Source organism: Serinus canaria, chromosome 1A (assembly GCF_022539315.1).
Source record: "Serinus canaria isolate serCan28SL12 chromosome 1A, serCan2020, whole genome shotgun sequence".
Classification (NCBI taxonomy): Eukaryota; Metazoa; Chordata; class Aves; order Passeriformes; family Fringillidae; genus Serinus; species Serinus canaria.
Window position 1 is genome coordinate 62,638,261 of NC_066314.1, and position 13,311 is coordinate 62,651,571.

The 13,311-nt window shown below is 43.0% G+C and overlaps 1 protein-coding gene across 1 annotated transcript in view; it reads left to right on the forward strand.

Annotated features, from left to right (window-relative positions):
- STAB2 (stabilin 2) overlaps positions 1–13,311 on the forward strand; it is an 81,203-nt gene that overhangs the window by 18,658 nt on the left and 49,234 nt on the right. The window contains exons 10-18 of the mRNA XM_018918733.3: positions 441–574; positions 2,156–2,238; positions 2,877–3,026; positions 4,298–4,441; positions 5,214–5,276; positions 5,369–5,488; positions 6,111–6,164; positions 6,990–7,070; positions 8,037–8,186. Of these exons, the coding sequence (XP_018774278.3) occupies positions 441–574; positions 2,156–2,238; positions 2,877–3,026; positions 4,298–4,441; positions 5,214–5,276; positions 5,369–5,488; positions 6,111–6,164; positions 6,990–7,070; positions 8,037–8,186 (979 nt within the window). The remainder of the gene's footprint in view (positions 1–440; positions 575–2,155; positions 2,239–2,876; positions 3,027–4,297; positions 4,442–5,213; positions 5,277–5,368; positions 5,489–6,110; positions 6,165–6,989; positions 7,071–8,036; positions 8,187–13,311) is intronic.

The following is a 13,311-nucleotide window of genomic DNA, read 5'->3' on the forward strand; positions in this document are numbered from 1 at the left end:
AGGCCTGTTCCTAATCTTTGTGATCAGTACAGCTGCAACTCCTCAGGGGTGAGATTGCCTTCTGCACTATTTCCTTACATTCTATCCCCCCCCAGGTAGGTTCAGTAGATTCCCGGGTTCCAGCAGCCACAACACTTTTGGGACCAGAGGCTGCACATTTAAAGCCTCTATTCAAAGGTCCTGCCAGACAGACACTGCTGCCTCTACTCAAAGGTCCTGCAAGACAGACATGCTGTCTCCTGGCCCACCTAACAAGAGGCCACCATCTGGGGCAAGCAGCCACCAGGCTGCCCCACACACTGACACACTTCACAGCGTGCAGAAGCAGAGAATCATCTACACTGCACCAGTGTTTCCTGGAAATGCCTTCAGAGGAGCTGCAGGTAACACCTGGTGCCAGTTTGTTGAGAGGCCCATCTGAAATGCCAATCCCTCCCCAGGTGCACGTGCCAGGGGGGCTCTGTGGGGAACGGGTTCGTGTGCCACGGGAACATCGTGGAGCGCCTCCGGGAGCTGAACGCACAAGTGGGAGGACAGTGGCAGGGCAAGCTGACATCCAGCCTCCTGCTCATGGGTGAGTGGCCTGGTTTGATGAAGAAGGGATATTTTTGGGAGGCTGTGGAGGTTCAGTGGGTTAACTGAGCACAAGCAGAGCCCAGGGGGCTGATCCTGCCCTGTCTGCCACCCACAGCCCCTGCGACAGGGAAGTGCCCCCCACATGCCAGCTCACATGCTGCCCACTGCAAAGCCCCTCAGCCCACCTGAGGCTGCTCTGCTCCTCACACCATGAATGCAGACTGCAGGAATATTGCAGAAGTGCCAAACATGTTCCACAACCACTCACACATCATTTAACACCACCAGGGGATTTTGCCCCACAGTGTAACAAGTGGGGTTGCCCCACTTCTTCTCCCTGCCCCCACTGTTTTGGACAAATGAGATTTGGCCTAGAATGACACACACTAGCCCATCAAAAACACTGGCATTCTCAGTTACCTGGTGAACTGAGCAACCTAACAGCCTTCACCATCTTCTCTATGGCCAAAAATTTGAGGAATGAACAAACACTGCTAGAATTGAGCTGGATCTTTGACTTAAACTTGTAAATGTGGGAGAAAAACTCCTCTTTAATATAATTTGCTCAGTCCCAAAGAGCCCAGCAATTAAAATAAAGACCATGGATTCCTGAACAGAAGAAATAAGAATCCCCCATAGCTGGCCAAGGTCAAAACCTGGCAGAGCCTGCCATCCTCAGTGCTGAGGATCACTATCCATTGCCTCAGCAGTGAGAGCTCAGTTGCAGTTTCTCTGTGCATTGCTCCTCACGTGTCTGAAAAGTGCCCAGCATGCTGAGTCAACCTCAACTCAAATTTCATGTGCTTTGGTTAAGTTTTGGATGTAAATGTGCCATATAATCTACCTGCCAGAAGCTACAAAGACACAATAACCACTAACCAGGTTAACTTAAAATATGTTCACTCCACACTGATGTCTTTCAAAAGCTAAGAATTTATAGATGCTTCGTAGGACAGCACATGAATTTTGAGATATATTCTCTGTACAATACACCTGTAACAACTGCAAAGATTTTTTTCAGTTTTGATTTTTATACCTCTAGAAAAAGAGCTGAACATCAGAAATATTTAATGCCTTCAGCTGCAGAACCAGTGGTCTCTCATGCTTCTGTCTTGGATACAGAAACAGCCTTTGGGTAGTAAATGAATTCTAATTGACTTTCAGTGCATCAGTTTTGATTAACTGACATTTGCAGGACCAGCAGGTTATCAGCTGCATGTTTCTCACCCCATAGAGACTGAATTGATTTAAATCAGAAGGCTGTCTGTCTTCCTGTAAGGACACATCCCCAAAGAAGCTGCTGGTTTTGTGTCCTTGCTCTGGCCTGCATGCCACAGAATCCAGGCTGCCAGAAGCATCCTGAATTTTTGCCTCATTTTGTGTCAAATATGGAGCAGCACCTGGATTTCACATCCCATCTGTCTCTCATCTTTTAATGGCTTGTACTTTTGAACCTTAAATTAATATTTAATAATCAGATTCTATTGCTTATTCTCCCTTCACAGCTTTGCACAGTCCCTTTGGCAAATGAGGTTTTCAATAGGCATTTAAACTTTTTTTTATTCCCTCTTCTCATAAGAAAATACCTATGAATGGCAGCTGAGCACTCTGGGACCATTTACCGTGCTTGTACCAACAAACAAGGGACTCAAAGGCACAAATGTAAGTACACAAGAGAAAAGGTTTCACATTTGGGGGATTTGGCTTCTGCAGAAATCTCATCTGTGCTGTAAGTGTTGTGATTCAGCAGATACAAATAATTTGCTCTAGTACACTTCCAGTCCCATTTAAATCTAGGGCCACAGCCTGCATTTTTTCCCACTTTAAAGAAAAACAAAATAATTTTGGGAGTTAAGGTGGAAGACTGTCACACCCCAAGCTAAGTTTTGGATGGTTTTACATGACTATGCTAAAGTCTTTTCACTCAGTTGAGCCAGGGGTTGAACAGAGATCTGAATTGTCAGCAGCAAGGCCTGCAGGTCACCTTTTACATAAGGGGCATAAAAATAATGGCTTTAGTGAAAAAAACACAAAAGAGACTGACACCTAATAACACCTTCCACTGACATCAGGACAATTCTGGAGGCACCTGCTGCTCATGCAGGGACATAAGGGTAGAATGTGAGCTGAACCAAAACCAAGAGAGGTCTCCACTTTTTACAGACTCCATCACCTCACTTCAGGGTAAAATATGAATTTCAGAATGTTACAACTGAATAGAGCAAAAAAAGTATTCACCATGATTTTATTTTTAGATAAAGCCTGCATTGAAATAAATCTCTGTTCCTCTGCTTTTCTAGGTAAAGGATCTTCTGAAAAATAAACAGAAAGCCCAGTACTTCATTAAACTCCATATTATTGCAGGTCAGCTGAACACCAGTAGCTTGAATAGTGCTAATGTAATATATACTTTGACTGGCAAGTCAGGAGAGATGTCAAAGGGAGAAAAGGTAAGTGGCCTTTCAGCCTCCCACAGCAAGGACAGTGCTCCCTGTTCCCTCCATGAGGAGCAGGAAAGCTCTTTCTGCAGGGAGATATCAGGGTGAAGATAACTCTTAGGTTGGGAAAAACCACAGCCATGGCCATGTACTACAAGGAGTTCAAGCCAAACTTGAAACCTCCTGGCATCAAAGCTCCCACTAAAACTAGAAAAAAATAAAAAAGTTACCTTTAGTCATGTATCAGCACCGAGTGACTGGGCAGACTGACACAGACTGGTCTAAAATGTTTGCTAAAATGATGTTACCTTGAATCTGCAGGTATGTCCAACAGAGCTGGGGGGAGGGCAGGGGAGGGGTGTTAAGAGAGCCCAGGTGCAGTAAGAGGTGGCAGGGGGAGAAAAAAACCACAGAGTTTATGCTGGAAACCTGTGAGCACTGCTCCCATGGAGCAGGCACTGGCTGAGCTGCCAGATCCCACCTCCCAGTGAGCAGCAGATGGAAGTCCCAGCAGAGAGAGAGCACAGGGCAATTAACCCTGGGAAATGTAGAGCAGAATTCAGCATTAGCCCAGATTACCCAATGTCAGTAATCACCTGGGCAGTCTGGTCCCAGTTAAAAAAAAAACCCAAAACTTGTTCTCTGTGGATGATACACTAGATTTTATAATCTGGAATTATTATTCTTGTTCCATTATGTGTCTCTTGATGTACTGGGACTATGTGGAGGCTGGAATCAAGTACTTCTTATGTTTTGCAGTAGAGCAGTGGCACCTGAGCAGAGATATCTATTTTGTGTGTTCAGTGAGTACACCCTCCATTTGTAACAGGAAAATATCCTTGCTGTCTGAGCCCTGTTTGTTTCCTGAGCTTCAGTACAGTGCAGAATCAGCAACATTTGGTTGTTTTATATATACATCAAATATTAGGAAATGATTATAGGAGTGGACCTTTCCAGCACAGCAACATTTTCAATCATTTCCTGGCAGATTTTTATTACTAGCAGTCACCACAACACTGTCAGGTACACAGAATTCCCCTCAGGGCCTGTCTCTGTTTCTCTTCTGAATTTTACTGTCCTGAAGCAAAAGAACATGGTCCTGATCCAAAGGGATTTTTTTCCATTTCCTTGATAAGCATTGGAAGCAATCTTTAGCCTCCCCAGATTGAAATTGTTTAGGTGTTGGCAACAAGAAGGGGGCTTAGAGTACATTCCACCTGTGTACACTCTCTGCTGCCATTTCATAATAAAGAATTCACTATCCATTGCCTGGTTTCTTTCAGGATAATCAATTAAGGATTAGAATCCAAGGAGGAAGGGGGAAAGGAAAAATTTTGCAGGGAGATATTGTTGCTTCCAATGGAATTTTGCACATTATTGACAGAGCCATGGACAACGTGGAGCCAACATTTGAGAGCAGCAAAGAGGTGAGCCATGAGTTACAGAAATGAAATGTCAAACCTCCTCTTAAAACAGCTTCACATGAGGTGAATGTGAAGGAGGGTGACTGACAGAAGCTAAACAAACTCTACTGAGCCATTGCACATCAGCCCAGAGAAGCAATATTCAAAGTGAAAGGTAATGGCACAGTTTCCACAGAAAACAGACATTCACCCTTCTGCCAAGCTGGACCATGGAGGGTTTGGATGTTCTCACTGCATCTGATTGGTTCCTTGGAAAATTAGCAGTGATGATCAGTGACTTTCACTGAATGCCAGAATCACACACTAAAAGATACCAGACAAGACTTGTATTCAGAGTTTCAATTCCTCCCCCAAAAGGCTAATATTAAAAAAAAAAAAGATTTTAAATGCTTTAAGGTTTTGGTGCCCAGCTTATCATGCTTTCTTAAAAGTCCTCTTCTTTCTCTTATGTTGCATTTTTCAAGTATTTTACTCCTCTACCTGTTTTTTATTTGGGATGAAGAGATAAAAACCCTTTCCCCATACACACTCAGCCGTGTTTCCTGTGACCACCCAGTATTTCAGGAAAATGAAAAAATCTAACTATAAACCAGCATGGCAGCAGGAAAAAGGTGCTGCCATCTCAGTAATTTCCAAGCACCACCAGCCCCCGAAATCAGATTTATTCAATCTGTAACAATGGAGACTCACACGATAAGTCAAGTAATGTCTCATAAGAACTGGCACTTATTTCATATCCCCAACTAAAACAAATCTTACTTTTATCCTATTTCAGAAAACTATAATGTCATTACTTCAGGCTAATGGAAGATACAGCCAATTTACATCTTTGCTAGAGGTAAGGATCCATTAAAGCAGTTACATAAGGCTACTCTCAGATGTTCTTCAACATTAAAATGTAATTTCACTTTTATCTTTAAACCAAAACAGAAAACTGGCCTAGGAATGGATTTGCAGCAGGACAACCAGGCTTACACAGTCTTTGTTCCAAGTAATGAGGCTCTGAGTAATATGAAAGCTGAGGTTCTGGATTACCTGCTTTCTGCAGAGGTACAGTCTTTCCATAAGGCAAATCCTTCTCAGACAGCAGGTGGGTAGGAGATTCATACAGGCATTCTCCAATGTTCATCTCAATTAGCTCCTATGATCAAGGCTGAAAGCCATCTCTAACAATTAAAGATCAAAACTCCTAGAGAGGAAGAGGATCTGGAGTCTCCCATCACATATGGGGATGATGTTCCTCCCCACCAGGCCCCCAGTCCTCTGCTTTTGCCCAGACATCACAGCCTGGACAGACACAAGGCACAGCCCCCAAACCTCTCCTGGAATGCACCCCCCTTGGTGGGAACAGTCAAGGGAAGCAGCTGCCACCAGGGTGGATGGGAGTCACTGCTGGTGGGGTCCCAGGAGGTGGATATTGGTACCCTGTCCCCTGGACACCTCCTGCCTGTCCCAAAACAGATCCATGCCATTGAAGGCCCATGTCAAAATAAAATGTGGTGTAGGGATGAGGGCATGGAATGCCTGCCACGAGCTGAACACCACCACTGACCCAGAGGTTTCTGGTGCACCAGCCAGTGATGCTGTTCTCATGCCCATGTCCACTCAACAAGCCAGACTGGGTTTCTGAGGCTCATTTTGGGCTAAAAGAGCCTCTGTTGTGCCCTGGCAGGGTTCCTGGAAGCTGCTGGAGCTGGTCCGGTATCACATTGTCTCCAACACTGAGGTGAGCACAGCTGCTTTGCCAGCCCAGGGTGCAGGGACAAGAGCCACTGGCAGGGGTATTGTCAGGGCTGCAGGCATGGAAAAGGACTTTCTGCCCTTGAAACAGAGCTACCTCTGAGCCTACTCTGATAAAATCAGTCTTCTGTTTTTCAGAAAGAGATGGTTTTTCCATCCTCTAAGCAAGCCCCCTGTTTTTCCTGGGGGGATGTTCACCCCCACCCCAGTCTCTGTTGTGGGGAAGGAAGGAAAGAAGTGCCTGTATCCTTAGTGAAAGGCTCAGTTTGTGTAATCTGTAATCTGTGGTCACTCCCAGCACAGAGAGTGGGAACAGAGGGGACATGAGAACCACGTGTACCTTCATGGTACCAGCACCACCACAATGGCCTGTGGATTCAAACAGGGCTATTTTTAGAGAAAAGTATTAACTTTAATTAGACTGATTATTATAATTGGAAGAAAAATTAATATTCTTTTGAGCAATAAAGTTATTATTCTTTTGTGGTGGTACCAGCACCACCACAATGGTCTATGGATGCAAACTAGGGCTATTTTTAGAGAAAAGTATTAACTTTAATTAGACTGTTGTAATTGGAAGAAAAATTAATATTTACTTGAGCAATAAGGTCCTCGCCTGCAGGAGCCAGCAAGCTCACTCATGATTTAATGGCACTCACTTTGTTACACAAGCTGGTTTGTCAATTGGTAATAATTGTCACATTGATAATAATTTTCTCACCCCAAAGAAAGTCTTTATTACAAAATCTGTTCTGGATTTGAAAAGAGTAATGATATTACACTTGTCTCAACCCATTTATATTCATTTCAGCTAGAGATTGCCAGCCTTGTCTCCATAGAGCACATCAGGACCATGGCAAAGCAGTTCATTCACTTTAACAGAACCAGCACTGTAAGTCACAGCCCTCCCCTGGGAGCAGCTCGCTCTCACCAGGGCAACTTTGCAAGCAGGGGCAATAAAAAGGGATAGGGGAGGCATTAGCAGAGGAATTTCTTGCTATGGTGAGGCAGGAATTTTCAACTTCTCATTCCCACCTACTGTTAACATTAATATTAGAAAGGATGCAGAGCAAATGATTGGTATACAGGAACAGCCTACAGAGGTCCTTATGCTTATCCACAGTCCAGGAATGATTCTCCTTGATGTTCTGCCTTATTTAAAAAAATAATCTATTTGAAATATTTAAAATTCTTCTGTTACATATTTTAGTATTTTTAAACACTTATCAGTGCACACAAAAATATTCTTTTTCTCTCTGTAATATTATAGCCTCTGATCCTGATGTACCTAGTGAACACAGTTTTAAAAGTGTTAATTGATCAGCACTTGTGCAAAACCAAGCTGATCTGTTAGGTTAGCTTCCTTCTCTTCTGGAGCAGAGATGCACCTATAAAAATTCTTGTAAGGGCTGAGCAGCTTCAGGAGTAAATGCAGAAAAAAATACTTTTTTTTTCATCTCTTCTGTGAATTTGGATAGATCCCAGACTCCCTCTCACTTTCCCCCTCTTCTGACAGAGGGAACACCAAGGCATGTTTAAACCCACTGAAATCAGTGCCTGAAGTCATCAGTAGTTTTCCCATTTTGGCCAGTCTCTTATTCCCCAGTTACACAGGCTGTCAGGGCAGATTCAGAGGAAAACTATAGATACCTCTGCTGAAGACCAATATGCAAGAAAACACACAATATATGTGAGCTTCTTGCATAAACAAGCAAAAAAAATAAATAAAAAATAAAAATTAGATAGCAAATTCAAAAGAAGTATGACTAGAAAGTAATTTTAAACATTTAAAATTAAATCATCAGAAACTGAGGAACTAAAGACACTTTATTATTAATAATAACTTATTGTTTCATAGGGACAAGTCTTGGTGAGTGGAGAAAAAATGGAAGAAGCAGATATTGTTGCAAAAAATGGTCGCATTTATATCCTTGAGGGTGTTCTCATCCCACCCACAATTGTTCCAATCCTACCACATTGGTGTGAGGACACAAGTCAGGTCACAAAGGTAAGAGAATCACAATGAATCTGTCTCCAACTCTTCCAAAGAAGGCATTCCAGCTTCCTCTTCACTTTACTTGCTCTGATATCATCCATTTGAAAGAGGTATATTTGGAAATAAATAAATAAATCAATGGCCACCAGCCTAGCAATACTGCAAACAGGGAGCTCATATGAACACATCCTCTACCAGCTTAAAAAATCTAGCTGCTTCATTAACCCTTTGAAATACCCTTTGTCTCTCCAGTCCAACTCTTTCCTCCAGTTCCTTAACCCCATCTGTGCATACAAGTACATGGGAGTTTACAAGTGCCATGTTCTCAGGGAAAACTACTCCTTGTTTCTCAGGGAAACTACTCCAGACCAATATTTTAATTTCTACTAAATATGCAGGGAAAGGAAACAGCAAGTTAAAATATTAGCATAATATTTTTATATTTATATATTAGCAATATGTCATTTTCAGCAGCCACAATTTCCCCTAGCTCTGCTTTCCTCCAGAAACAAAACTTCTCCCATTTAAAAGGGTGAATGCTGACAAACCTGGCTCACTTAGGTGACACAGTACAGGCCTGTACTTGGTAACATGCAGATGCTATTTCTGGTAAGAGGGCTGAATGTCAGCCCAAACTTTGCCTTGGAATAAGCACAGCCCCAGTGAGCTGCAGCTGGACCGTGTCCAAGCCCACATCTGGGCCAGTGACAGTTCCGGTACCAAAGGAAAACATTTAATGTCTTAGCTTACAACAGTCCAGAGCCACAGCCTGCAAAGGGGCTCCCAGCAGAGCTGGACAGCATCAAAATGTAATAGTCTCTGATCCTGATGTAAAACACTGGCAGTAAAGATCTGTTACCTCTGGCAGTAACTACAAAGTGCTGTATGTGCAATAGAATCATAAACCAGGCAGAGCTCCAAGCAGCAATCTCTGATGGAAAAAGCAATCCCCACCCAAAACACTCCACTGATCTGAATTCCTTACCAAAAACCTACCTAAAAATTATGTCCAACATCAATCTATCCTAAAGCCATAGACAAAAAATTATCTCAAGACAAAACAAAAGCTGTTGGTCACAAAAATTACCCCCCAAATTTAAGTTAGAAACTTCTGTCAGCCTTGAAAGCTTCATGCATAATTAAAAATGTAGTTATATATTCCAAGATTTAAGCAGAGCAGTGCTAGCCAGGAAAACACAAAGGAGCAATGGCTTTTGCAACTTTTACTCTGCACCAAGCATTCCCATCACTCTCAGAAAGCAGGAGTTTTCTACAGCACCTAATAAACCCTACTTGACTTTAAAGAGTTAAAAGACCTTGTAGGAACTGGTAGATCTACACACTTACAAGAACTTTGCATCCCTAAAGATGAAACCTTTGGGCTAATGCATGCTTATCCATGTAACCATTCCCAAATGCTGAAAGCTACACCTGAGCCTACCTGAAGGACAGGAAGGGTTTGTTCTTAATGTCACAAAGAGCACAGAGGGGACAACAGGTCCTCAGTGCTGCCTGATGTGTGGACCACAGCCAGTTTGGATGATCTCTGACAAGTGCTCAGAGCACTGGAGGAGCAGCTGACCCCAGCTCCACCTTCCCCCAGAGATCATCACCCCAGTGGCAGATTTGATGGGAGATCTCTGTGCTCCAATGACTGCAGTGTGGAGGCAGAGTATCAATGTGCCACTGAGAACAGGCAGATCTGACCTTGCCTGGAGGTGTGGGCACTTTTCTCTGTCCTCTGCTGGGGCATGCCAGAAGAGAGAGACCAGATTCCCACCCTCAGGAAGAGGAGGAAGAGGAGGGAGCAGGTACTCATGGCTGGGACTATTCCATAGGGACAAAGGGACTGAGTAGGTGGCACCAAGTGGCACTGAGCATCAAGGACAGCAACATCAGAGGGAAACAATGCCCACAGCAATCAGCCAGAGTTTTAGGTTCCAAAGGGGTAAAGGCGCACTTACAGGAATTTTCAGAAGCACAAAGGCAAGACCCTATGTCAGCCTCAGACAAGACTGTGCAGCTTGTAAAAGAACTTTTATAATATCAAAATATATTTGCCAAAATATATTTATACATATATCTGAGCCACAGATCTTTAAAACACAGTAGTGGTATTGGTACCTCAGCTATTTGCTGCACAAATGCTTTTGTAATTCTGATCATTTATTTCTTTAAGTCCTGTACAACATGAGGGATTACTAAATCCAAACCAGTACCTGATTCTTCCCCCACAGCCCCAGTGATAAATCTGTGGGAGAAGTGCCATAATTCAGGTTTATGGTCTCCTGTTCAATGGCTACAAAACAGTCACATAACACAATGGATGCTGCTCTAGGATTTATGCTAACTTGATTGAAAAACAAGGCATTGACAGTCACAAGGGCAATAGCTTTGACAAACCCCATATCCACACTCTGAAAGGTTCAGCTTCTCTGAGGTTATTGCATGTAGAGCTTGTAGAGAATTCACCTTTAAATCTGCCAATGGAGTTTATATCTCCTCAGTTATGTAACTGCCAGACTCTGTCACCACTACATGGTGATGAATTAGCTAGTCAGGAAAAGCAACCAAAGGGTAAAGACAAAAAATATCTATGTACCACTGGATCTACCATGTGGAAACAAAGAATATTTTTCTCTTTGCCACCTATACAAAAGAAAAATTTCTGTTCACAGTGCTTGCATTCTAGACTCGATTAATCTGTGTTTTTCCAGGAAAAAATAAAATTTTCTCATAGAACTTACATGTGTAGACTGCATTAGACTCTGACAATATTAGTTAACTCATTATGCTGGGTCTAGGACACCAGTGCATTCATGTCCTTGTTTTCTTCTGTTGAGGAAGCTTCATGTTCATTAAAAAGAAGGGAGTGAGGGAAAGAAAAATGGGGAAAGAAAGGAGAAGGTGGAAATGAACAACAATTCTTCAAAAATCAGAGCCAGCAGACACAGCCCTGGTGCTGTGCTTTGGTTCCAGATTCATGCTGGAACACTTAGAAGTCATAAAACAGAGGCACTTAAAATTTACAGGCTATGCCATCCAAAGGTATGCATCTCAGCAGGTGGTATAACACTTTTCAGAGCCCTGTCTCTCTTGTTTCCATCCAGGGTGTGTGTGCAGGCTGTTTACAGCATGCACTGCCTCCCTGCCCCCAGGATGTGCAGCCCATCCCAAGACCATCCTGAGACATTTCCCAGCAGACTCACCAGCTGTACAAAAGGCACAGGGAGAAGGCATGCTCATATTTTGGTTATTGCTCTGCCAACATAGAGAGCAAAAGAACCACATAGGAAAACAGGAGAATGCATAAAAAGTTCAAATATAGATGGTACTTTCGTCTCTTTTTGGCAATGACTGAATCATCTGACAATTCCAGCATTATTTTGTTTGCTGTTGCAAAATTCCCTGTATCCTTCATAGGAGCTCTTTTTTCTCAGGTGAAGCAGGTCCTGTTTCAGCAGAAGGGAGATGTGAGGAATGAGAATCACTATGACAATGCTTTGAGAGTTAATAAACTGGGTGTGTTTAAAATAGACCTCACATCTGTTACAAATTTCCTTTTGATTAAGCATCCTCCCTGAAGTAACAGTCTGCAGACACAGGTTCAGGAAGGATTGAAGCTCTCCCATCTGCTTTGTATCTAAGAGATGCAAATTTAGCTGCATATTTCTCCTCATACAAAATTCGAGTCTAGCTACCACAGGAATGTTATTCCCATTTTATAAAAAGCCACTGATAGAAGTCCTGTAAGTCAGTGGTCAGAAACAAAAGAAAGTTCATATAGTGAAAAATACATGACTTGATAAAATTCTCAAATGAAATACCAGCAAGGGGCTTTCTCTAAATTATCCAGGTAAATGATGCTGTGATATTAAGACTGTATCACAGAACACTACATAGCTTAGAAATACTAATGCCTCTCTTTTGTGCATGTTCCAGCCTTTCTCAAAACAGAGGTGCATTATTTAATGCCCATCCTTTCAAAAACTGGCTGTGCTCGAGCCCGCAATATAACAGCAAAGCTATAGAATTACAGCTCCTTAAGGTGAAATATATACAAAAACTTTCCAAAATTTTCTCTTGTACATGGAGAGCTTTCGTTTTGGAGCTGAGAGATGTTTGGACATGTCCATGTAGTTTCCATGCACTTCAACACCAGGCTGAGAGGAGCTGGTGTACACCTCAGAGGTAAATAGCAGGGAAAATCCAGATTAGCTGTCATATGTTATTGACAACAGCACACACACACTCTGCCTTGCAGGAATTTTCACATAAGGCTCCAAGCCCAAGTGTATTCATTTTCCCTTACAGCTTCACCCACGAAGAACAGGACAACTCATCCCCTCCTGCTCCCAGCCCTCCTGTCCCAGGACTTCCCATGATACTGGATAACAATGAGTGGGGAACAGTCAGGAGAACCACACCCCAGCTACTGCTTGGGAAGTCCAGTTCTGGCAGAAGTCATTAGCCCTGAGAGATCCTTACACCCTTCTGGGGCTCCTAAATAGGCTTCTGCACTTCATGAGCACCACTTAGTGACAGACAGATATGTCTAAAACCTGTAAGCTTTGTAAGCCTTTTGCTGATTCCTAGTGGGAATTCCTAGTGAGATTCTCTCAAATCCCACATGCAAATCAGTATTTTCTAATACACTTTCTCTTTATAAACAAACAGATCAAGAAGCCATTGCACAAATAACATACAACTGAAAAGGCCATTCAGAGCTGCATGGTGACCAAATCCCACCCTGGTGCAGAGGGGAGGGAGGATGATCAAAGCAGCATCTCCCTGAGGTTCCTGATCTCAGATTCCAAGGAAACTGCATCCTAACTCCACTGCACTCCCACTGGCAAATATGAGACTGCACACAATATGGGCAGATACCCACTGGCATGTTCATAAGTGGGGACAGGATGGGGATTGCTAACACTGAGTCTGATGAGAACAAGGGCAATATCTGGTGGTCTGTGCATCCCCCTAGTGAACTGTCAACACCTCTCCTGGTTCTTAACAGGACATTGCAGAGCTGGTTCTGGTTCAACACAAGGCTTTTCAGAGACTGTTATCCATGCAGGCATTTCTCAGAGGGCTGAAACACAACAAAGATTTGATCTTTAAGCACTGCCTCTGCCTA